The sequence below is a fragment of the Pleurodeles waltl genome, chromosome 12 (genome assembly GCF_031143425.1).
Source record: "Pleurodeles waltl isolate 20211129_DDA chromosome 12, aPleWal1.hap1.20221129, whole genome shotgun sequence".
Classification (NCBI taxonomy): Eukaryota; Metazoa; Chordata; class Amphibia; order Caudata; family Salamandridae; genus Pleurodeles; species Pleurodeles waltl.
Genome location: NC_090451.1, coordinates 132446924 through 132473708, shown reverse-complemented (window position 1 = coordinate 132473708; position 26785 = coordinate 132446924). Strand labels below are relative to the sequence as shown.

Genomic DNA, 26785 nt, shown 5'->3' with positions numbered 1-26785 from the left:
AACCCTCCCACCAGTGCTAAGGGGTCAGGGTCTGTTTACCCCTGCCTCTTTTAATTTGTTTTACTTTTTTTTCTGGGACTCGGCTCAAACCGAGTCCCAAGATGGGTGCCAACACTTCCTGTTTTGAATTGTTGGCAGCCAATCAGAGCTGTGCATTTCCTTGCATGAGCTCGCCTTGTTCACGAATACTTTGCAGTCAGAGATATACAAATTTGAATTTCCATACATTTTTCAAAAACTAATGAACGGAATTAAACTAATTAACAAAAAGCACAATCTGCATACCCACAGCTAGCTTTCTGCTAAATTTGATGTAATCCCGTCCAACGGTTTGGGCAGTAGATGTGTTGACAGATCCTATGGGAATTTAAATGGAAAACAAATGTTTTTTAGCCCCCTTTTTTTCAGGCCCTGCTTGATGGATCACCCCGAAACTTTCCATGCGCACTGAGAATCACCGGGCCACGTTTTTGGGAAACTTTTGTTAAGATTCGTCAAACGATGCTAAAGATATTGGTAAGTTAAAAAATGTTTTTTCTATGGAAACTTGATTCTATCTATAACTACCTACTGGCGACTGCGACATGTGAGTGTCAGTATAGAGCATACCAGCACTGAACGTATGGCTATGTAAGGTGAATCGCATGAAGATCTCCTCTTTGTTAGTTCACCTAACTTTTCCCTTCTCTTCTACCTTGGTTGTACTTGCTATTTCCTGTCTTACATTTGTGGTTTAGCTCTTTCTGAAACGCTCACTCATTGACAGAGGGGCAGACCTCTCTCACTGTCAGGTGCCGCCCTTAATCTTTATTTGCAATCTACTGACAGGTGTTGACGCAGATATGCTAATTAGAAATTATTAATAAATGCATATATGTTATGATTTATAAAAGTTCATTGAGAAATTATTTGTAGAGAAAACTAATGTGCATGCTTTTGAAAATGTGCCCACGAGGTATGTCAGTCACATATATGAACTTGTACTAAAAGAACTAAAAATGTGTGAAATAATGAAAATGTGTAATAATGATGTAGTAATGTGCCATAATGAGATGCATAACCTAGGTTTTGCAATATATTGTAGAAGCTAACTTAGCCGAAATCATGGCCTACTTACCAGGTTTCATGCAGAAGCAGAATTAATTAACGCACGCTGTAGAAGTTGCTAGTGCCTATGAATCGACCAAGAACTGTGTGCTTAGCTAGAATTTTCTGCAATGTAAAAACGGACAGGAGATAATGAAGTCAATTTGATACAATTATGTGTGGAGTAGGCTGAATGTATTTTCCCAGGACTTGAACAATAGAGGCACTGACTGACGAGGAACATGCAACATTTTCGATACCTGGAGAGCCGGATGATGAGGACATCATACAATGGACCAATCCATGAACTGAGAAAGACAAAATACTAGAACTCACAGATATGTAGAATAAAAAGTATTGGGTAACGTCACCTATGGAGGACTGATTGACCAATTAGGAATTAGGGGGATGGACTGAAAACTCTAATAAAAAGTCAAGACAAGGGGCTAAAACTTCAGATGCCGGGAGGTGCATGCGCAGATGCGAGAGGAGAATTGATGATGTCAGGAGAAGCGGTTTGAGATTCTGTCATTGGACTCATGCTCTTGAGAGCCTGATGCGTTGCTGATCGATTGATGACCTGGGGATGAAGACTGACCTTGTTGCTGATCCATTTTGTGGATAGGTAGCTATGACAATGTGACTGATTAACTTTTATGCCTTTCTTTCTAGGTACCAACTGCGCTGTTTTATAGTTTTTCTCTTATATAGATATTTTCCAAATTCACATTTTCTAAATTGTTTTTGTAGGAAGTCCCACATGCTAAATGCTAATTTGGGTTAGGTGAAGGATTCTTTGGGTGACTCTGACAGTGACAAATGATTGACGGACTGATTGCTGAACTCTGGTATTAATGCTGTTATATTCATCTTTGTCGGCTTATGCTGAAGCATTCGAGCATATGTTTTCTCATGTTCTGATTAGAAAATGTTATTGGTGGTCACTAATGAACTAATTCTGAGTTTAATGATTAAAATTTGATCTAACCTGAGGACCTAGAATTGTAACAAATAGGGAAATAAAATTCATAAAACGTTATTGAGTTGTGGTTATTCGTGAAACGTTGATATATTGTCTCATGCTTAAATGATTCTCTTTCTGGTTGTTGATTGATTACATTGATAATTGATGTTCATCGATTACTACATAGCTAGGACACTTCATGCGATCCAGAAGGTTCATCGGCCTATACGCATCCCCTTGTAAATTTACTTACTAAGGACCAGGCGCGCTTGCACAGGTTATGAAAGAATGATGCCAATTAACGGGTATATAAAATAAAAGACAATATCTGGTGCAGCCAGCAGACTTGGCTAAGTATGTTTTATGTGCAGAGGATGAGAGGCCAGCGGTGTGCGAGGAGCAGTTTTATGGGAGATTAATAACAGGAGCGTGCGGAAGGCCTATGAATTATTTCTCTTTCCCAGAACGAAAATAACTTCCTGTTATAGGCGACACCTAATGACTTTGCCAATGCTTGGTGTAAATCTGTAGACAGAGGGGGTGCTAACCAGAGTAAGTAAAGACGTGGTGTGACCAGCTAGTAGTGGCTTTATCTCTTTACAGTTTCAAGCAGGGGCGATCATCTTTTCCTCATGAAAGCAGTGCTTCCGGCAGGGGACGGAGGCAAACAGGAAGTAAACATTCATCAGGGGTACCACGCCGTCAGAGTTCACCCAGCCAGGCACATCATGGGATAGGCAAAACAGACGGCACTTTTCAGGAGACATCTACTAAAATCTGCACTTCTCATCATTTCTTGCTTTGAGGCTTGTCTCTCCATCCTTGTAACATCTAGGTTCTGGGAGATATCCTTCTGTGATTCAGCTCTCTCGGTGAGGAGCTGGCCCTTTTCAAACCCGAAGCTCTCCTAAGCTCTCCAATTGTCCCATGTGAGGGGTGATGTACTCAGTCCTATTCCCATTATAATTGAAGAACTACACCTCCAGTAAGGCAAGCAGCCATTTCCCCCTTTCGCTGCCAGGCCTTTTCCCCCTCCTGTGCCGAGCCTTTTTTTGGCTATTTGGGGCAGTTCGCCCTTAGGCCCTCATAACGTTTTGTCCACATAAGCTAGCCAAGCCACATTTGCGTCCTTTTTTTCCAACATCATAGGGATTCTAGAGGTACCAGACTTTGTGGGTTCCCTTGAAGGAGGCCAAGAAATTAGCCAAAATACAGTGAAAATTTCGTTTTTATTTTTAAAAATGGGAAAAGGTGGCTGCAGAAGAAGGCTTCTGTTTTTTTCCCTGAGAATGGCATCAACAAAGGGTTTGCGGTACTAAAATCACCAGCTTCCCAGCTTTCAGGAACAGGCAGACTTGAATCAGAAAACCCAATTTTTGAACACAAATTTGGCATTTTACTGAGACATACCCCATTTTTAAAAAATTTTGTTCGTTCAGCCTCCTTCCAGTCAGTGACAGAAATGGGTGTGAAACCAATGCTGGATTCCAGAAACCTAAACATTTCTGAAAATGAGACAAAATTCTGAATTCAGCAAGGGGTCATTTGTGTAGATCCTACAAGTGTTTCCTACAGAAAATAACAACTGGAAAAGAAAAATATTGAAATTGAGGTGAAAAAAACATCACTTTTTCTCTACGTTTAACTCTGTAACGTTTTCCTGCAATGTCAGAATTTCGAAAGCAATATACTGTTACGTCTGCTGGACTCCTCTGGTTGCGGGGATATATAGGGCTTGTAGGTTCATCAAGAACCCTAGGTACCCAGAGCCAATAAATTAGCTGCACCCTGCAGTGCGTTGTCACTCTATACCGGGTATACAGCAATTCATTTGCTGAAATATAAAGAGTGAAAAATAGCTATCAAGAAAACCTTTGTATTTCAAAAAAGGGCACAAGATAAGGTGTTGAGGAGCAGTGGTTATTTGCACATCTCTGAATTCCGGGGTGACCATACTAGCATGTGAATTACAGGACATTTCTCAAATAGATGTCTTTTTTTACACACTCTCTTATATTCGGAAGGAAGAAATGTTGAGAAAGACAAGGGGCAATAACACTTGTTTTGCTAATCTATGTTCCCCCAAGTCTCCCGATAAAAAAGATACCTCACTTGTGTGGGTAGGCCTAGCGCCCGCTACAGGAAACGCCCCAAAACGCAATGTGGACACATCACGTTTTTTTAAAGAAAACAGAGGTGTTTTTTGCAAAGTGCCTACCTGTAGATTTTGGCCTCTAGCTCAGCCGGCCCCTAGGGAAACCTACCAACCCTGTGCATTTTTTAAAACTAGAGACCTAGGGGAATCCAAGATGGGGTGACTTGTGGGGCTCTGACCAGGTTCTGTTACCCAGAATCCTTTGCAAACCTCAAACTTTGGCTAAAAAAACACATTTCCCTCAAATTTTGGTGACAGAAAGTTCTGGAATCAGAGAGGAGCCACAACTTTCCATCCACCCAGCATTCCCCCAAGTCTCCCGATAAAAATGATACCTCACTTGTGTGGGTAGGCCTAGCACCCGCGACAGGAAAAGCACCAAAACGCAACGTGGACACATCACATTTTTTAAAAGAAAACAGAGGTGTTTTTTGCAAAGTGCCTACCTGTACATTTTGGCCTCTAGCTCAGCCGGCACCTAGGGAAACCTACCAAACCTGTGCATTTTTTAAAACTAGAGACCTAGGGAAATCCAAGATGGGGTGACTTGTGGGGCTCTGACCAGGTTCTGTTACCCAGAATCCTTTGCAAACCTCACAATTTGGCTAAAAAAACACATTTTTCTCACATTTCGGTGACAGAAAGTTCTGGAATCTGAGAGGAGCCACAAATTTCCTTCCACCCAGGGTTCCCCAAAGTCTCCCGATATAAATGATACCTCACTTGTGTGGGTAGGCCTAGCGCCCGCCACAGGACATGGCCCAAAACACAACGTGGACACATCACATTTTTTCATAGAAAACAGTACCTACCTGTGGATTTTGGCCTCTAGCTCAGCCGGCACCTGGGGAAACCTAGCAAACCAGCACATTTGTGAAAACTAGAAACCCAGGGGAATCCAAGATGGGGTGACTTGTGGGGCTCTGACCAGGTTCTGTTACCCAGAATCGTTTGCAAACCTCAAAATTTGGCTAAAAAAACAAGTTTTCCTCACATTTCGGTGACAGAAAGTTCTGGAATCTGAGAGGAGGCACAAATTTCCTTCCACCCAGCGTTCCCCCAAGTCTCCCGATAAAAATGATACCTCACTTGTGTGGGTAGGCCTAGCGCCTGCGACAGGAAATGGCCCAAAACACAACGTGGACACATCACATTTTTTCATAGAAAACAGTGCCTACCTGTGGATTTTGGCCTCTAGCTCAGCCGGCCACAGGGGGGGTAGAAATGGCCTAAAATAAATTCCACCAACCCAACCCGGGAGCAACCCTTGCCTATGGGGTCGCTCCCCCTGCGTGACATTGGCACAAAAAAAAAATCCCCGGTGCCTAGTGGTTCTGCCCCCTTGGGGGCAGATTGACCTAAAATCAGCCAATCTGCCCCCAAGGGGGGCAGGAATGGTATAAATACAATTTGCCACCCAGGGGAGCGCTCCCTATCGCTGAAAAAACAAACAAACACAAAAAAAAACACAAAAAATAATTTGCCCTGGCGCCTAGTGGTTTCTGCCCCCCCTGGGGGCAGATCGGCCTAATAACAATAGGCCGATCTGCCCCCAGGGGGGGCAGAAATGGCCTAAAATAAATTCCCCCCCCCCCACCTCCTCAACCCCCCCTCGGAGCGACCCTTGCCTACGGGGTAGCTCCCCCTGCGTGACATTGGCGACAAAAAAAAAATCCCCGGTGCCTAGTGGTTTCTTCCCCTTGGGGCAGATTGACCTAAAATCGGCCAACCTGCCCCCAAGGGGGGCAGAAATGGTCTAAATACAATTTGCCCCCCAGGGGAGCGACACTTGCCTAATGGGTCGCTCCCCATCTTTGAAAAAACAAACACACAAAAAAAAAAAAAAAAACAGGAAATGGCCCAAAACACAACGTGGACACATCACATTTTTTCATAGAATACAGTGCCTACCTGTGGATTTTGGCCTCTAGCTCAGCCGGCCCGAGGGGGGGTAGAAATGGCCTAAAATAAATTCCCCCAACCCCCCCGGGAGCAACCCTTGCCTATGGGGTCGCTCCCCCTGCGTGACATTGGCACAAAAAAAAAATCCCCGGTGCCTAGTGGTTCTGCCCCCTTGGGGGCAGATTGACCTAAAATCAGCCAATCTGCCCCAAAGGGGGACAGGAATGGTATAAATACAATTTGCCCTCCATGGGAGCGACCCTTGCCTAATGGGTCGCTCCCTATCTCTGAAAAAACAAACAAACACAAAAAAAACACACAAAAAAATGTGCCCTGGCGCCTAGAGGTTTCTGCCCCCCCTGGGGGCAGATCGGCCTAATACCAATAGGCGGATCTGCCCCCAGGGGGGCAGAAATGGCCTAAAATAAATAATCCCCCACCCCCCCAAACCCCCTGGGAGCGACCCTTGCCTACGGGGTCTCTCCCCTGTGTGACATTGGCGCCAAAAAAGAAATCCCTGTTGCCTAGTGGTTTCTGCCCCCTTGCGGGCAGATTGATCTAAAATCGGCCAATCTGCCCCCAAGGGCGGCAGAAATGGTCTAAGTACAATTTCCCCCCAGGGGAGCGACCCTTGCCTAATGGGTCGCTCCCCATCTCTGAAAAAACAAACAAACAAAAAGAAAATACACAAAAAAATGTTTTGCCCTGGCACCTAGAGGTTTCTGCCCCCCCTGGGGGCAGAACGGCCTAATAACAATAGGCCAATCTGCCCCCGGGGGGGCAGAAATGCCTAAAATAAATTTGCCCACCTCACCCCCGCAACCCCCCCGGGAGCGACCCTTGCCTACGGGGTCGCTCCCCCTGCGTGCCATTGGCGCCCAAAAAAAAATCCCCAGTGCCTAGTGGTTTCTGCCCCTCGGGGGCAGATTGACCTAAAATCGGCCAATCTGCCCCCAAGGGGGGCAGAAATTGTCTAAATACAATTCGCCCCCCCCCCCCCAGGGGAGTGACCCTTGCCTAATGGGTCTCTCCCCATCTCTGAAAAAACAAACAAACAAAAAAAAAAACAAAAATAAAATTTGCCCTGGTGCCTAGAGGTTTCTGCCTACGGGGTCGCTCCCCCTGCGTGACATTAGCACCAAAAAAAAAATCCCCGGTGCCTAGTGGTTTCTGCCCCCCTTGGGGGCAGATTGGGGTAGCAAAAATCGGCCGATCTGCCACCAAAGGGGGCAGAAATGGCCTAAATACAATTGTCCCCTCCAGGGGAGCGACTCTTGTCCAAGAGGTCGCTCCCCATCTGTAAAACAAAAAAAAACTAAAAATCCCTGGTGCCTAGTGGTTTCTGCCCCCCTTGGGGGCAGATCAGCCTAATCAAAATAGGCTGATCTATCCCACAGGGGGGTAGAAATGGCCTAAAATAATTTCCCCCCCAGGGAGCGACCCTTGCCTAAGGGGTCGCTCCCCTTGCGTGAAATTCACGTAAATAAAAAACTCCCTGATGTCTAGTGGTTTCTGTCCCCCTTGGGGGCAGATTGGCCTCATAAAAATAGGCCAATCTGCCCCCAAGGGGGGCAGAAATGGCCTAAATATAATTTGCCCCCTAGGGGAGTGACCCTTGCCTGAGGGGCACTTCCCACACCTAAATCAAAAACATAAACAAAAACGAAAGAAAAAAATATCCCTGGGGCCCCTCTGGGGGCCCCCCTTCTGCCCCCCCCTGGGGGCAGATTGGCCTAATATTAGGATAATAGGCCGATCTGTCCCCGGGGGTGCAGAAAAGGCCTTCCCAAAAAATGCCCCCCCTGGGAGCGACCCTTGCCCAAGGGGTCGCTCCCTTATGTCCATTTCAACAAAAATAAATAAATCCCTGGTGTCTAGTGGTTTCTGCCCCCCTTGGGGGCAGATTGGCCTCATCAAAATAGACCAATCTGCCCCCAAGGGGGCAGAAATGGCCTAAATATAATTTGCCCCCTACGGGAGAGACCCTTGCCTAAGGGGTCACTCCCCACCTAAAAAAGAACCAAAAGAACTAAAACAAAACAAAAAGAAAAAAAAAAAATTATCCCTGGTGCCTAGAGGTTCTGAACAGGCCTTCCCAAAAAAATGCCCCCCCTGGGAGCGATCCTTGCCCAAGGGGCCGCTCCCTTATGTCCATTTAAAAAAAAACAAAAAAAACCCTGGTGTCTAGTGGGGTTTCAAAAGCCGGATTGCAAGCAATCCGGCTTTTGAAACGCTGGGAGAGACTTCAAAGGGAAGGAAATACATTTCCTTCCCTTTGAAGCCTCTCCGACCTCCCCCACATGATTGAAAGAGAAATGCTGAGCATTTCTCTTTCAATCGTGCTGGAAGCAGAGCTTCCAGCGCGATGGGGGAGACCCAGTGACAAATCAGCTCGCGCGCTGACGTCACAGGGGGGGTGGGGGGGTCGGTGTGGAAGGGGAAGGGCTTCCCCTTCCATCCCTGACTTGGGGGGGTGGGGGAGAACCCCTCAGAGGGAGCGCTAGCGCTCCCTCTGTGCTCTGTGACCAGGACGTAATGGTTACGTCCTGGGCACAGCAGCACTGTGCCTCAGGACGTAACCATTACATCCTGGGCACAGAACCGGTTAAAAGCATGACAGGACTGGCTTAGAATTCACATAGGACGACTCCTGGTGGCCCACCGCCCTAGGCCCCGCACCCACCCCCGCAAATCATGCACCCAACCTCGGCATCATCCTTGACCCCTCCCTCTCCATGACACATCAAATCAATGCTTTAACCTCCTCCTGCTTCCACACACTCAGTACTCTAAAAAAATCCTTCAAATGGATTCCCCCAGAAACCAGAAAGACAGTCACCCACGCACTCATCAGCAGCGGACTGGACTAAGGTAACGCTCTCTACGCCGGCACCACACTCAAACTCAAACGCAAACGCAAACTCCAGAGAATCCAGAACACAGCTGCACGCCTTGTCCTGGCCCTCCCCCGCCACAAACAAATCTCACCACACCTCAAATCCCTTCACTGGCTCCCCATAGACAAGAGAATCACATTCAAGATCCTCATCCACGCACACAAATCCCTCCACAACACCGGCCCAACCTACCTCAATGAAAGAGTTAACAGCCACACTCCGACACGCAACCTCCGATCAGCCGACCTCTCCTTAGCCACAGTCCCCCACATCCAACGCACCACCACAGGAGGCAGGTCTTTCTCCTACCTCGCCCCCAAAACCTGGAACTCCCTCCCCACCGACCTTCGCAAAACCAAAGACCTCCTGGTTTTCAGAAAGAACCTCAAGACATGGTTGTTAGATCAGTGACCCTCCCTGCCCACCCCCCTGATTTTGCCACCCCCCAGCGCCTTGAGACCCTCACGGGTGAGTAGCGCGCTCTACAATTTTTTTTTATTGATTGACATATTGCACAGGGCATTTGGAGAGCTTGGCAAGTCTTACAGTTTGTTGTAGACATTTTAACCCCTACTGTGCCCTGGACGAGGTGATCTCGTCCAAGGCACCGGTTCCCGGGTGCCTTGGACAAGATCACCTCATCCTGCACCCGGGAACTGGGGGTAGTGCTAGCGCTCCCCCCATATGCCCATAAGGCAGGGATGGCTTCCACCCCGACCCCCCCACCCCCGTGATGTCAGCGCGTGATGGGCCTCCTCCCATCGCGAAGCATTTCTCTTTCGATCACGTGGGGGAGGCCCAGAGAGGCTTCAAAGGGAAGGAAAGGAATTTCCTTCCCTTTGAAGTCTCTCTGAGCATTTCAAAAGCTGGATTGCAAGCAATCCGGCTTTTGAAACGCCCACTAGACACCAGCGATATTTTTTTTTGTATTAGAAACTGGCATAATGGAGCGACCCCTTGGGCAAGGGTCGCTCCCGGGGGGGGCATTTTTTGGAAGTCCTTTTCTGCCCCCCCCGGGCAGAAACCTTTAGGCACCAGGGTGCTCCCCTAGGGGGCAAATTATATTTAGGCCATTTATGCCCCCATTGGGGGGAGATTGGCCTATTTTTATGAGGCCAATCTGCCCCCAAGAGGGACAGAAACCACTAGACACCAGGGAGGTTTTTTTTTTACGTGAATTTCACACAAGGGGAGCGACCCCTTAGGCAAGGGTCGCTCCCCTGGGGGGAAAATTTATTTTAGGCCATTTCTGCCCCCCTGGGGGCAGATCAACCTATTTTGATTAGGCCGATCTGCCCCCAAGGGGGGCAGAAACCAGTAGGCACCAGGGATTTTTTTTTTTTTTTTACAGATGGGGAGCGACCCCGTGGACAAGGGTCGCTCCCCTGGAGGGGAAAATTGTATTTAGGCCATTTATTTTTGCTACGCCAATCTGCCCCCAAGGGGGGTAGAAACCACTAGGCACGGGGATTTTTTTTTTGCGCCAATGTCACGCAGGGGGAGCGACCCCGTAGGCAAGGGTCGCTCCTGGGGGGGGTTTATGGGGGTGGGGAGGAATTTATTTTAGGCCATTTCTGCCCCCCCTGGGGGCAGATCGACCTATTGTTATTAGGCCGATCTGCCCCCGGGGGGGCAGAAACCCCTAGGCGCAAGGGCAAAAAAAGTTTTGTGTTTTTTTTTTGTTTGTTTGTTTTTTAGGAGATGGGGAGCGACCCATTAAGCAAGGGTAGTTCCCTGGGGGGCAAATTGTTGATTTTAGGTCAATCTGCCCCCATGGGGGCACTTTGCGCCAATGTCACGCAAGAGGAGCGACCCCGTAGGCAAGGGGAGGGGTTGGGGGGTCACATTAATTTTAGGCCATTTCTGCCCCCCCTGGGGCCGGCTGAGCTAGAGGCCAAAATCCACAGGTAGGCACTTTGCAAAAAACACCACTGTTTTCTGTGAAAAAATTTGATGCGTCCACGTTGTGTTTTGGGCCATTTCCTTTCGTAGGCGCTAGGCCTACCCACACAAGTGAGGTACCATTTTTACTGGGAGACTTGGGGGAACGCAGGGTGGAAGGAAATTTGTGGCTCCTCTCAGATTCCAGAAATTTCTGTCACCGAAATGAGAGGAAAAAGTGTTTTTTTTTGCCAAATTTTGAGGTTTGCAAAGGATTCTGGGTAACAGAACCTGGTCAGAGCCCCACTAGTCACCCCATCTTGGATTCCCCTAGGTTTCTAGTTTTCAAATATGCACTGGTTTGCTAGGTTTCCCCAGGTGCCAGCTGAGCTAGAGGCCAAAATCCACACGTAGGCACTGTTTTCTGTGAACAAATGTGATGTGTCCACGTTGTATTTTGGGCCATTTCCTTTTGTGGGCGCTAGGCCTACTCAAACAAGTGAGGTACCATTTTTATCGGGAGACTTGGGGGAACGCTGGGTGGAAGGAAATTTGTGGCTCCTCTCAGATTCCAGAACTTTCTGTCACCAAAATGAGTGGAAAACGTGTTTTTTTAGCCAAATGTTGAGGTTTGCAAAGGATTCTGGGTAACAGAACCTGGTCAGAGCCCCACAAGTCACCCCATCTTGGATTCCCCTAGGTCTCTAGTTTTCAGAAATACACAGGTTTGGTAGGTTTCCCTTGGTGCCGGCTGAACTAGAGGCCAAAATCTACAGGTAGGCACTTTGCAAAAAACACCTCTGTTTTCTATCAAAAATTGTGATGTGTCCACGTTGTGTTTTGGGGCATTTCCTGTCGCTGGCGCTAGGCCTACCCACACAAGTGAGGTATCATTTTTATCGGGAGACCTGGGGGAACGCTGGGTGGAAGGAAATTTGTGGCTCCTCTCAGATTCCAGAACTTTCTGTCACCGAGATGTGAGGAAAACATGTTTTTTTAGCCAAATTTTGAGGTTTGCAAAGGATTCTGGGTAAAAGAACCTGGTTAGAGCCCCACAAGTCACCCCATCTTTGATTCCCTTAGGTCTCTAGTTTTCAAAAATGCAAAGGGTTTGTTAGGTTTCCCTAGGTGCCGGCTGAGGTAGAGACCAAAATCTACAGGTAGTCACTTTCCAAAAAACACCTCTATTTTCTTTCAAAAAATGTGATGTGTCCACGTTGTGTTTTGGGGCATTTCCTGTCACGGGCGCTAGGCCTACCCACACAAGTGAGGTATCATTTTTATTGGGAGACTTGGGGGAACGCTGGGTGGAAGGAAATTTGTGGCTCCTCTCAGATTCCACAACTTTCTGTCACCGAAATGTGAGGAAAAAGTGTTTTTTTAGCCATATTTTGAGGTTTGCAAAGGATTCTGGGTAACAGAACCTCGTCAGAGCCCTACAAGTCACACCATCTTGGATTCCCCTAGGTCTCTAGTTTTAAAAAATGCACAGGTTTGGTAGGTTTCTCTAGGTCGCGGCTGAGCTAGAGGCCAAAATCTACAGGTAGGCACTTTGCAAAAAACACCTCTGTTTTATGTCAAAAATTGTGATGTGTCCACGTTGTGTTTTGGGACATTTCCTATCGCGGGCGTTAGGCCTACCCACACAAGTGAGGTATCATTTTTATCGGAAGACTTGGGGGAACGCTGGGTGGAAGGAAATGTGTGGCTCCTCTCAGATTCAGAACTTTCTGTCACCGAAATGTGAGGAAAACATGTTTTCTTAACCAAATTTTGAGGTTTGCAAAGGATTCTGGGTAACAGAACCTGGTCAGAGCCCAACAAGTCACCCCATCCTGGATTCCCCTAGGTCTCTAGATTTCAAAAATGCACAGGTGTGATAGGTTTCTCTAGGTGCCGGCTGAGCTAGAGGCCAAAATCTACAGGTAGGCACTTTGCAAAAAACACCTCTGTTTTCTGTCAAAAAATGTGATGTGTCCACGTTGTGTTTTGGGGCATTTCCTGTTGCGGGCGCTAGGCCTACCCACACAAGTGAGGTATAATTTTTATCGGGAGACTTGGGGGAACATAGAATAGCAAAACAAGTGTTATTTCCCCTTGTCTTTCTCTACATTTGTTCCTTCCAAATATAAGAGAGTGTGTAAAAAAGACATCTATTTGAGAAATGCCCTGTAATTCACATGCTAGTATGGTCAACCCGGAATTCAGAGATGTGCAAATAACCACTGTTCCTCAACACCTTACATTGTGCCCATTTTGGAAATACAAAGGTTTTCTTGATAGCTATTTTTCACTCTTTATATTTCAAAAAATGAATTGCTGTATACCCGGTATAGAATGAAAATCCACTGTAGGATGCAGCTCATTTATTGGCTCTGGGTGCCTAGCGTTCTTGATGAACCTACAAGCCCTATATATCCCCGCAACCAGAAGAGTCCAGCAGACGTAACAGTATATTGCTTTCAAAAATCTGACATTGCAAGAAAAAGTTACAGAGTAAAACGCACAGAAAAATTGCTTTTTTTCACCTCAATTTCAATATTTTTCTTTTTCAGTTGTTATTTTCTGTAGGAAACCCTTGTAGGATCTACACATTACCCCTTGCTGAATTCAGAATTGTGTCTACTTTTCAGAAATGTTTAGGTTTATGGGATCCAGTATTGGTTTTACACCCATTTCTGTCACTGACTGGAAGGAGTCTGAAAGCACAAAAAATCGTAAAAATGGGGTATGTCCCAGTAAATTCCAAATTTGTGTTGAAAAATTGGGTTTTCTGATTCAAGTCTGCCTGTCCCTGAAAGCTGGGAAGCTGGTAATTTTAGCACCCTTTGTTGATGCCATTTTCAGGGAAAAAACCACAAGCTTTCTTCTGCAGCCACTTTTTCCCATTTTTTTAAAAGAAAAATACATTTTCACTATATTTTGGCTAATTTCTTGGCCTCCTTCAGGGGAACCCACAAAGTCTGGGTACCTCTAGAATCCCTAGGATGTTGGAAAAAAGGACGCACATTTGGCTTGGCTAGCTTATGTGGACAAAAAGTTATGAGGGCCTAAGCGCGAACTGCCCCAAATAGCCAAAAAAAGGCCTGGCACAGGAGGGGGGAAAATAGCTGCAAAACTTCCAAAAAGTAATTGTTCCTGATAACTTTATGTAGTGCTTGCAGACAGGGCCTTGAAGTGTTACAGACCTGTCAGTAACAGGCATTTCTTGTATCCAGTTAAGTTTATTAACCTCGGAAAGACAAAAGATTAAATCAGTCATACAAGTTTTCAAAACCACTCGGAGCACATAGCTTGTATAAGGATCGCTGAGGCGTATGCGCTAACCCATCAAGCTACCTTTCTGGGCAACGAAGTTGGAGAATTTCTCAGTGATCATGCCCGGAGACAGTCTCTACGTCTATACAATGTGAAACATTTTTTGAGAGTAGAGCATGTAGAAATGATGCATTTCCGTTCTTATCAGATGCCGCCAGTTGTCATATTTCATGACTGAGTTGCTCCTCAAGTTCTATTTCTGCCTTTACCCTTTGGAACTTGAATGCTCCATTTACACTAGAAAGAGCAAAACGACAATAACCAGAATGCAACAGTGAAAACTATGCCTGACTTCATTAGTTACTCGCATTCTACAAAAATTAAATACATAAAAAACTGGAGCTCCGTTATACATGGCGGCCATAAATGCCCAAATCATGGGTGACACAGTCAGCTAGCACGCCCTGGATTTTCAGCCAACCACACCTTAGATCTGAGGACTTCTAGGCTCCTGCATACAACGGGGAAATAAAAACAACAGCACTACTAGTCCCAAAATGCAAAATGCTGCTGGATAAAAGCTAGGGCTCACTGAAGGTGTAACACATGACTTGAAACGAGCAAGCAACCCCAGTAATACACAGAACATTATTTCCTCTAATGAGAGGAAAGCTGATGACGTTGGAACTGGGGAGCCAGGTTTGTCTGCATAGGCTCAATATCCTATGATTTTGAAAAAGCCACTTAAGGTTACCATGCCTTAAGAAAAAACAAGCATTTATAATGCAATGGGTCTCGCGTTTGCTCGAGTTAGAGCTATTAGCGTTGTAAATTCCTAACTAGACTTTTCTTGCCACATAAATTGAACATGAAAAGTAAAACAGTTGACATAAGTGAGCCGATTCAAAGCACCACGGCTGCCATGAGCGCAAAAGAGAGGCACAAAAGGAAAAAGAAGTTCGCTCGCAGTCAAATGTATCGGCAAATGTACCGTTATCCATGTAACAGGATTGGTGTCCAAGGTGGTAACAAAACCACCCCAAGGAGGTAGAAACGTACAGCATTTACCAATGATAACAAAGGATTTTTTAAAGGCAAGCCCATGAATGAGTGATAGCAATGGGTGTGCGGTGGGCACAGTTAAAAGCCAACAGATAGATTACAACAGGTCAGAGCGATTTGCACTCAATCTAAAAATTACTCTGACCTTCTGTAATGTAATCTAGTGCTTAAGCACAGCAGTTCAATGTCCTTGGGCCAAGTTTGGTATATAAGCAGCAAAACATTTCTCAATGTGTGAGGATGAAGCGAGGCCCTAATGAGACAGGGCTTTGTGCCAAGAACCGCTTGCTACCACAAGCATTAAAACAAAAAGTAAAAGCTTCTCATTATGCCGCCAATGTCCTGTTGTGTTTTCACACCCCACAATGCACATTGGCTGTGCAGAGACCCCAAGCAAGAACTGGAAACTAACTCTACGCAGGGGTTTCAAGCCCACCATGTGATATCGGCTCCTAGTGGCTGTGTCAAGGGAGACAGTACTTAAAATGGCATCATTGGCCTGTGTTATGGACCTTTATCGAACAACTCCACTCTTTCAGCAAACAAGAAGCAGAGGCTGCAGTTACGGAAGATCGCTCTCGTTTTTAGTTTGAACTACTCCAGTGCCAAGATTATTCACCAATAATATCACTAAACTGTGCCCTAATCTACATATTCACTATCATAATTAATGAAGATTACCATTAAGTGATCTGTGCATCACCAAACACCTCCACTTATCCTGGTCACAGTCATAAATAACTCATGAGAATATAGCAAGCATCAAGCTGGTGCCTGACTGGACACACCACAATAACAAGCATTGGTAAACTAAATAGGTCTCACCTATAAGAACTATTGGCTTTGTCAGGGTTTTAGCCATATTCTGCAGCAGGGCAGCTGCTGTGTGACATGGCTGAAAGTTAAAAAAGCACTATGATGCGCAGTGCTGATGTACAACATAACTAAAAGGCACTGACAAAGCCAATAGCTCTTGCAGGCGAGACGTATTCGGTTTGCCACTGCTTGTTCTTTCTGTGACTGTTTGATCTCTGGAAGCGGGCTCTGATGCACTGCTTAATTTGTGCTTGTTGCTTCCGGTTGCTTGCGGAGCACCGGCACTTATTTTTGGGGGCCGGCACTTATTTTTCTGCCTCAAGCATTTGCTGCGAGCAAAAGACACATTCGGGAAGGACGGAGGAAGAGAAACACGAAAAAACGTCACAAAGGGGGAAAGCAGAAAGCTGCAGGAGTGAGCTGAAGGGGCAGGAAGTGGCTGTAAATGCATTAAAGAGGCCCGAGATGGCTTCAGGATTCCCTGCCTCGGTATTCCGTGTTCGCACATTTAATTGCAGCAGCCGCATGTTTAAGAGGAGGGCTTTGGCCACCGGCACGTTTTTATTTTCAAATTAAGCATTGCTCTGGGTTATCTCTGAGCCCCGTCAGCAACTCCCAAACTCATCCATCCTGGAAGTGCATTCTGTGAGCAACTTGTTTGTACTTATCACCTGGATGTGACAGTGAAGCAAGGATGCAGATGAATCATAATGGAGGGTGGAGAAGCTGAAACAGTTGCCATACAAGCCATCATTACTGTGCCCACTTTGTCCCCGTGATTCTGGCCTCCCCAAGACAGTGGGGTCAGTCTCTACAATAGTGGGTCCAATCTCTCATCCGCAAACATACCACTCAGCCTCTCCATTCTTAGAAAAAACTGCAGCAGAACGTAAAGTTGGCAGGCAGCATGATAACTTCCTAAAGAGTGCTTCCCTGAGGTCATTACCTGAGTCCCAGATCATGGCTTCAGGGCACACCCACAGAAGACGATTGGGGACCAGGAGATTAGGAGTGCAAAGAGGGATTAGGAGCACGAGGGACAAGAATAGAAACTCTTGCTGTAGGAGAGCAGCGAACAGGAAGCTATTTGTGTGTAACTCCGACGGTAATCAGGCTTTCATACGTTTTTGTAGGGTCCATGGCAAACACATTTGCAACCCCATGTGAAATTTGTAATCCTTGGAACGCCTCTTAAATGGGGAAAAGGTGTTTCCCGGGGCAGAGTAGGAAAAAACAGAGTTTGGTGTCACGCATTGCTGTGGTCATATTAGTTGCATCACAAAGGAACAGGCCAAGCCTGCGTTTTACCTCTGACCTACAGTTTTAGCTATGTTATAAAAAAAGTATATATAACAGAATATATATATCTCAAGATAGACAGATAGCTAGAGAGACAGTTAGCTATAGAGACAGCGATAGATAGATAGATAGATAGATAGATAGATAGATAGATAGACAAACTGAGATAGATAGATAGATAGATAGATAGATAGATAGATAGATAGATAGATAGATAGATAGATAGATAGATAGATAGATAGATAGATTGCATCATATTGCTGTTGATCATGAAACCGAACATCTTAGCCAGTATGTTGACCTTTTCTTAAAAAGTTGGCTGGTTTGTAAGCAGAAATCTCTTGAGAAGGATTCAACTGATATGACATCAAAGTTTGACTGAGTGCACCTTGGAGAAGGTACTAAGGGAGTTTTTTTCTTTATAAAATGGGACTTTGATTTATGGTGTCCTGGGCGATTTTGTACAACTATAATGCATTATTTGTGTGCTTTCGGGAATTCTTGAGCACTGAGTGCCGGAAGGGAGACCCTGGTTGTGTTATAGGAATTTACCACGGACTGCTGTAGTACCCGTGAGCCAGCATGATATGCGCACGAGATCCATTCCAGCAACGAAATTGTATTTTCTTAACAGTGCATGAACTCATTTATAGGAAATGTTGCCTCTTCTCATAAGTGGCTGGGAGTCATTCTATCTGAGGACTGCGCATGCTCCGTTCGGGGGCTATGAGCGAGGAGGTGTCCAAATAGGTGATGGGAGATCTACTCTCGAAGGTAAATCTGCATTGGACATAGGGGAGAGGAATAGAGTACATAATAGCGTGGATGCGGGTTAAATGTTCGGAAGGATGCTATAGAATCTATGATGCGTAAAATGATGAGTTGAGACTAGAGAGGCATGCGTGTGATGCTCAACCGCTCGCGTGGTTGCCTTTAAAGGAAGGAATGTAGCTTACGTAGCCTCCTACGAGGTGGAGTTGCTCTCTTCTCCCTTGTGTGTCTTTCTTTTTTTTCTCTTTTTCTTTTTAAAAAACATGTCTCCAACAGAATATATTGAAATTACTCCTAGTTTTATAGTTTTTTTAATTCATATTAGCGATGTATTTTCGGTGAAAAAACTGTTTTGTCAATGGTTGGTTATATGTACTAATGGATGTTGGTTAACCTGTGTGTTGTATCGTTTGTAGACAGATTCGTGTTCTTGAAATATGGTTGAATTTTCATCAAGGGTCCAAGGGAAAAAAACAAATATATATATATATATATATATATATATATATATATATATATACACACACACACACACATAGTAATTGTACTGAAGAAGGTGCTGTGTATTACCCTCAGGACACATTCACAAGCAAAATAGGCATATTTCTAGGCACATTCGATTTTAGAAAGCCTTATAAACATATATGGCTCTATTATATGATGATGTGTGATAGAAAATGCTAATAAAATAAGTATTTATTTATATATTAAATTGATGGATTGTTTTGGCGTTCAGCTGTGTGTATTGTTTACGTTGCGCATTGTGATGTGTGCATGAATTAGTGCATGAATTAGTAGCACTCGATATGTACCTGCGAGAGTATGTAGGATTGAATATACGGTTCCATGTCTACCTGATACAGTAGGTTAAAATGCTGTGTAGCTGTCCATATACCCCCATAACAGTATATGAGATATTGTATGCAACATTGTGTATATCTTCTTTCTAAATGTATGTATGGCACAGATGAAAATGGTAAACACCCTTCATGTTCTTTTCTTTAGACTCCTAGGCAGGCCTATTTCACAAAAAAAGTTAGTAATCTTTAGCCTTAGGTTTTCACCCTCACACTGACTTCTGAATTTTTAGAATTCATGGACGTTTTCCAGTGTGACAGTGGCAGGGGTTGCCACGCGTTGCCCTGGAAATATTCAGTGAACTCCACTGTCTCGTGTTTAAAGTATAGACATGTCTTTTTGCATGAGAACTCTTTTAACTGTTTAATTACTTCCCAAGGCGACATGTTGTCCTCTTCCTTTACACTCCCACCAATTTTGGGGGTGTTTGATTTTATGGCCCGCCTTGCACAAAGATTTACTCCTGCCCTGGATATGAGTAAATTGCTGACCTTTCCAAGCTGGGCAAGGTTACAAGCTCAGTTTGCGAATGGTGTGGGTGTCCACAAACTCTATGACTGTTCTGTCCCTTTCCAGCTATGCTTGTAGATTTACGAATGCAAAAACATCCACGTGAGCAAATCCAGTTACGAGCTGAAAACCAACTTTTCTGATTTAGTAAAATGATTTTACACTCATCACAACTTACACTGGCACAGCTGGTTCCAGGCTGAGGTGGTGCAACGCCAGCCCCAGCCGTCACACCGCTTGCCATTGTGGTGAATATCGTTGGGACAGAATATTGAGGACAAAACATCACAAACATATAAACAGGTAAGTAAGTCTAGATTTTCTATACATAACTCCACATATGTGTACTTAGACGGTACATATATCTTCAAAGTGCCATAGATTTTAAATTAGGATTAGTAATTCTATACTACCTTCTATGCATTCACCTTTGGATACTTCGTCAATTGGTATTTTGTCAATGGACATTCGTCTATCTTGATATTATTGGTGTTGATATTCAGTAGTACAACCATTTCCTCTGACACTCAGTCCCTACCTTGGCCCACCAGTGTGGGTGTGGAGGCCGTGGCCCAGAGCCACAGGAGGGGCAGGATGCAGGCGGTCTTCATATCTCACCTCGCTTCTGTGGGGTCTGTTGTGCGAATGCGGTGTGCCCTTGAAGATGAACTGATTGTGAGCCAATCCGCAAGCCCCAGCTCAGAGCCGCGATGGCCGTCTCCGTCACGGCCTCACTCACATGCCCTACTTTTTGCACTCTCATCTCCCTCGGCCACTGTTTTCAGCACTCTTTTCTAATGTTCTCTGCCGCACACTATCCTTCCACTTTTTCCTCTCACGTCACAACTTTACCCTCTCTTAATACGATAATACCTCGAAATCCCTTTGTACATTGGGTGACATTTGTCTGACATCTGGATTTTCTGTCATTTTTTACATCTTTTTAAATCTGTCCTCTCTTGATGTTTTGCCTCTTTCTCTGTGCCTCCTGTCATTTTCAGGTTTCCTGTTGTAGTTTTCTAATCTGCCTCGTTCTTTCCTTATTTGTCTCTACCGGTATCTCTCTGTCTCTGCATCTCTCTGTCTCTGCGCCTCTACGTGTGTTTCCGCATCTTCTCCTGCTGTGTATCTGACACGCTCACACCTTCAGTGGCTATCGGATGTGCGCGTCATAACGCTACAGCAGCACCACTGTCACCACGGGTCAAGTGGCACTAACCTTTTACCAAAAAACAAAGTGGCCCACACTCGTGAGCTGCAATTGTTTTGTGAAGAATTGATATATATATATATATATATATATATATATATATATATATATATATATATATATATATATATATATATATATATATATATATATATATATATATATATATATATATATATATATACAGCAACATGAAGCCTGCAAGTTATATCTGTGGCCACTGGAATTATGTGATTGTGCTGCTTTGGCATTTTTCGCATATAGATGTGCCACATGTGCCATATAATCCATCCTCTGCTGCATAATCCGTGGATTTTTACAAAACAAATGCGGTTTCTAGCTCAAACGGTTAAAAAATTATTTAACATGCAGCAACATGTGGCCGCGCAGTAGAAGCCCCTTTGCAATGCTTGACTGATTGTCTTTCTGTTGCTTATTTCTATATTTCAGTGTTAAAATGGTACTAATGAGGAGCAACCAATGTCTAGACACTGTTAAAAAATCTAACAAGCATTTGCAATGCAACAGGTCTCGTGTTTACTCGAGTTAGAGCTATTAGTGTTATAAATTCCTAACTTGACTTTTTTTGCACATAAATTGAAAATGAAACATAAAACAGTTGACATAAGCAAGCCGATTCAAGGTGCCACAGCCGCAATGAGCGTAAAGGAGAGACAAAAAAGGAAAACAAAGTTCGCTCGTAGTCATGTAACAAGGTCAGTGTCCAAGGTCGTAACAAAACCACTGCAAGGAGGGACAAACGTAAAGCACTTACCAATGATAACAAAGGATTTTTGAAAGGAAAGCCCATGAATGAGTGATAGGCGTGCAATGGGTGTGGTTAAAGCCCAAAGATAGATTAGAACAGGTCAAAGCGCTTGCGTGCTCGATTTAAAAAAGAGGAGAAATGAAAGCATTTCTCCTTGTTGCAGCATGGTAACACCACCCCTGGGGTGGCATTAGTCTTTGGCGCTGCCTCCGATTTACAAAATTTCATAAATCTGGAGTAGGGTCAAAATGCAATGGGTGCTGCTCTGCAACGCCCACAGAAACACCCATTGTACGTCCCTTCCACGCAAAATGCTGCGTGTGAAGGGGCTGTATTTCATATTGGTATTAAGCAACAAAAAGTGGCTTAACACTGCCTTGTAAATACAGCACAGTGCACAGCACCACCGAGTGTCACAAAAAGTGGCGTTCGGGTGGCACTACGGGCTTGTAAATATGCCCCAATGTTTGCATGAATTTTATGTGCTTTATAGTTGTATTTTTCTGATCCTTATGACTTTCAGTATTGTACATTTTACTCTAAGATATGTAAAATCAATAAACAAATTATACAGTGGCTAATGTTGATATGGAGAGACTTATTTCACTACTGCACTGCTCTGATTTAGTGCATTATGGGCCAGAATTATGGAAAGTGGCGCATCTTGCGCCCCATTGTGCCTCCCTAATGCTACCATGTGTGCGCCGTATTTATGATACACTGCATCATGGCACACGTTAAGGAACTAGTGTCAAAAATGATGATGCTACTTTGGCGCTTTGCAGGATTAGCACTAAAATTGTTGACACTAATCCTGCAAAGTGAAAGGAGGCCCTTTGAAAACAATGGACGCCTCATTTTAACACCTGCATTGGACAGGCATTAAAAATGAACTAAAACGGCACAGTGGAATCTCATAGTTTGCACAGCGCCATTTTTCTGGGCCTCCTAACGCCGGACCACCCCACCTGCATATATTATGCCTGGCGCAGGCATAATGTGGCGCAAGGGTTTACATAGTGGCTCAATGTGTGCTTTGCGCCACTTTGTAAATATGGTGTGGCGTTTTGGCCAACCTAACGCCACATCAGCGTAAAAAAAGGACTCTAATGTGGCACAAAGTGGCACAAGCAGCTTCTTAAATCTTTCCCTATGTTTTGTGTACGTTCCCTTCTTTCGCTTCCATTTTTACTGTAAATTTGTTGATTTTGAAATATGAAAGCGATGTGTTCTCACAGCTGTGGACATTCACATCTTTATTGCAACATTTATAATTTTGTTGCATTGTACCTCAACTCGCTTTATCCCATCTCACCTGGCTAGCTCGTGACTGGTCGTTCACACCTACCTAGAGATTCAAGCAAACCATCTTACTGGGATATGACTCTTTGACCTGTTGGTTATGCACAGATCTCTGCTGCAGCGTTCAGCCCACTGAGCAATTTCACTGGAACTAAAATTGAGCTTGCCCGAGATTTCTTCTCTAAACAGAAAATTATGTGGTATGGGGGGCGAGGTTGCAAGTAGGTTGGATGGAGCAAGTGCCTAGAGGTGGGGGTACCATTTTACTTTGCCCAGAGTGGCAAATACACCTTGCATTGGTCGGGTTGGTAGGGATGTTCTGTTAATGGAAGTTACTCCTTACTGAAACATGGAGAACTTGACAAATAAGTATGGAACCATCGTTCGGCCGCATTGTAGAGTTCAGTGAAATAACATTTCTGGAACTTGGAACTCACAGATGCGCGTATGTTTCATATTTCCCTGGTTCCTAAAATGTATTCGATTCAGTTAGAAATTGTTTACAATTTTAATTTGCAGAACGGTGTGAAAATAAACGGTGTCACGCACAAAAAATGACACTGTCGTAGAATGTGAGCATTAATTTAACACCGAGAGCCTGACCACTAGACCTCGGCAATTCGCGTAGATTCCTGGGCGCAGATTGTGCATCTGATAAACACAGACTGCACAAGACTTTTTGTTAACCTCTTGCAAAAATTTTACTTGATTCCTGTTTGTGCGTCAGAAATCCATTTGTTGGAGCAAAATTCAGTCTTCGCTGAAACCCGCATTGAAATGTAGGTACTAATCTCCAGGAAACCCTGCCCCCAAACTGCGGTAGTAACTGTCTTTTCATACACTGAGCAATGGATGAATGGATGCTTGGACTGCACGTGACTATGGGTGCACAAACCCTAATCGGGTGCAAATTGCACTTCTGTTTATTTGCGCCCACCACACTAATACAACTACGTCACACATTTTTGCGGCCACACCCAAACCAGCCCTATAATCCATGCGATTCCCATTGCAAGATGCGCAAAAATCATGTGAACTATATTTTTTAGACCAACTTGTGTCTGTTTTGACCAGGGCAATAACCGTCCTAGCTGAAAACCTCTCGAATGCGCGGTTTTTGCACAGTTTGCAAAGCTCAGTCAGGCGCAAAGGGTATTGACATACCCGACAAGCACGGCGCCTCAGAAGGGCTCGTAGACCCGCCTACTGTGCGATACATTCTAGCGAGCAAGCAGACCAGATGTACATCATGGCCACAGAAATGCGCACATGAAATATTACAAGAGCTCCATCCCAAGGCTTTTAGACAACTTGCCAAAAATCGAAGTCGTCACAGCATTTTGACTACCAAGGTGCACACAACTACACTGACAACCAAAATAAGAAAAGAAACCACAATTTTCAAAACTGCGACCCGGTGCAGTTTTAAGAAAGATGTTTATTGAACATAGAGAATAAAGTAAAACAAGCATTTGTAATGAAACGGGTCTCGCATTTGCTCCAGTTAGAGCTATTAGGGTTGTAAATTCCTAACTCGACTTTTCTTTCCACGCAAATTGAAAATGAAAAGTAAAACAGTTGACAGAAGTGAGATGACTCAAAGGTCCATGGCCGACGGGAGAGTTATTGGCTCCCTGCGTAAAAGTCTAGAAAGGATCGTGGTTGGGATGAAGGCAAACCAAAGCCGGAGGAGGGGCCATTACAGCTGGAACAGGGGGAACCATGATGTAGTGTAATAGCCAACAGAAATGTTTATCGAGTTAAATCGCCTGGGGAGGGAATTCAGCACACAAAGGAGGGACATTTCACAAAATGCACCAATAAAAATGAAGCATTTAAGATAAGCACAACAAAGAATGAATAGCAAGAGTAGTTGTGGTTAAAAGCCTACAGAGAGATTACAACAGGCCACAGCGCTTGCGCGCTCGACCCTGAAAACACAGCTACCACACAAAGGCACTTCTCTTGGGTGGCTGGGCCACACACAGTGTAAGTAGGGAGCTCCCTGCCTGTCATTCAGGGTTTCCATGATTATGTTTAAATTGTAGTTTGAGGAATGTATCGCACTGCCAGCAAAACCCAACATAAGTGCACGCAGCCCACTTTACGTGCAACAGGAAAAGGATCATTACACGCTGCCCGGCAATGAGATAAGAAATAATTTCAACCAAATAGCTGAGAATGCCGCCTAATGTGAAAATCTAGATCTATGGCCTCAAAGTGGCCTCTGACATCAAGCAATGCAGCTGAAACAAATCTATCTATGGAGTATCCTACTTCCAGATAAAAAAGAAAAAATAACAAGAGGCACAAAAGGAATGTGCCAGATCAGTCTCCGGCGCTTATCTTGTGATTGCCTGGAGAGCGAGAGGGGCAGAACAAAAGAAAGTCGCACGGCCTCCTGAAGTAGCAGCCATGATTATAGAAGAAACGTGGCAGCAGCGAATCTGAATCCAAGCTGATGTTGACAAAAAAGTAACAATGGGAAGTGTGCACAAAATAACAATTAATACTAATTTTAAAAAAATGTCAGCGACCTGTGAGGAGGTGGGAGGGACCAAACGGCACCAAGATAGAATGATTATAGCCTTGTTTGCAGCTAAGCTAAACTCAGAGCAAGAATGCTCTACAAATGAAAAGGAAAGCTTCCCCGGACACAAAGTAAAAAAAAAAAGTCCCCTACGGACCAGATAACAGGACAAAACATAATTATACCGTAGTTGATCCCTGCTCCCAAACACAAAAAGGAGGGATAAAAAAGCACAACTGACCACAAGCAAGCAAGATCTTTTGAATGACACTTAAACTAACAAATGAAATAGCTAGAAGCCCCCAGAAGTATACTTAAGTATACAGGAGGACGAACAATTACCCTCGACATAAAAATGACAAAATAATGAAGTGAAACTATCATTACATTTGCTGCATTACACCGCATATTTTCCTTTTGTAGTCATATATTTTACTCAACCCTGCCACTTAATTTGGGCCTCCACTGCTGTATAATACCAGTGGTCCTGGTAATATCAATACGGCCAAGATAGTGGGGTTTAAGAAGACCATGCTTTGTAAGTCACTCTGGATTGCTTCAACACTGACGAGGAATGAATATGTCACTCAATCAATCAGGAAGTTCTTGTAGAGCGTGAGCTTGTCACCCTGGGGGGTCTCCAAGTGCTGGTTTGGTGCTGTGGGGCTGGCCTGTCTAGCAGTGGTGGTCAAAGAGCCAGGTCTTGAGTTGCTTCCTGAAGTCCTACAGGGAGGGGGAAATTCAGAGAAGTTGGGGGGGGGGGGATTGTTCCAGGCTTTGGCCACGAGGTGGGAGAAGGAGCGTCCTCTGAATCATTTGAGGCAGATGCGGGGCATGTGGGCCAAAGCGAGGGAGGCTCAGTTCTCTAGTGAGTTGATGGAACTTGAGAAGGGTCCGGAGTTAGGTCCTTGTATGCATGTGTGAGGAGTTTGAAGAAGCATCTTTGCTGTACGGGAGCCAGTGGAGGGCCCTGAGGTGGGGCTGGTCCTTCTAGTGAGGTCAGAGATGAGTCTAGCTGCGGTGTTGTGGATGATCTGCATCCTAGGAGTTGTCTGGTGGTCCCGACATAGAGAGCATTGCCATAGTCGAAGCGGCTGGTGATGAGGAATTGTGTGACTGTCTTTCTGGTGGATGGGCATATCCATCGGAAGATCTTGCGGAGCATGCAGAGTGTGTTGAAGAAGGCAAAGGAGACAGCATTGATTTGTTTCTTCATGGTGAGGTGGGTGTCTAGGATGATCCCGAGGTTGCGTGCGTTGTCCATGGGTGTGAGTGGATGGCTGAGGGCAGTGGGCTACCATGTGTTGTCCCGGGGAAGGCTTGTGTCCAAAGATAAGGACCTCCGTTTTGTCCCAGTTTAGCTTGACGCAGGTGGATAATCGAGGCAGCGATTTCTGTCAAGGCATCTTGGAAGTTGGATCGGGTAGCGGTGGCATCGTTTGCAAAGGAGAGGACGAGCTGGGTGTCATCAGCATAGGAAATTATGTTTAGTCTTCAGGCAAGGTCATCTAGTGG

The 26785-nt window shown here is 44.9% G+C and overlaps 1 protein-coding gene across 1 annotated transcript in view; it reads right to left on the bottom strand.

Annotated features, from left to right (window-relative positions):
* LOC138268495 (junctional adhesion molecule-like) overlaps positions 1-20089 on the bottom strand; it is a 147047-nt gene extending 126958 nt beyond the window's left edge. The window contains exon 1 of the mRNA XM_069218202.1: positions 19998-20089. Within this exon, the coding sequence (XP_069074303.1) occupies positions 19998-20070 (73 nt within the window). The 5' untranslated portion in view covers positions 20071-20089. The remainder of the gene's footprint in view (positions 1-19997) is intronic.
* Between the last annotated feature and the right edge of the window lie 6696 nt (positions 20090-26785).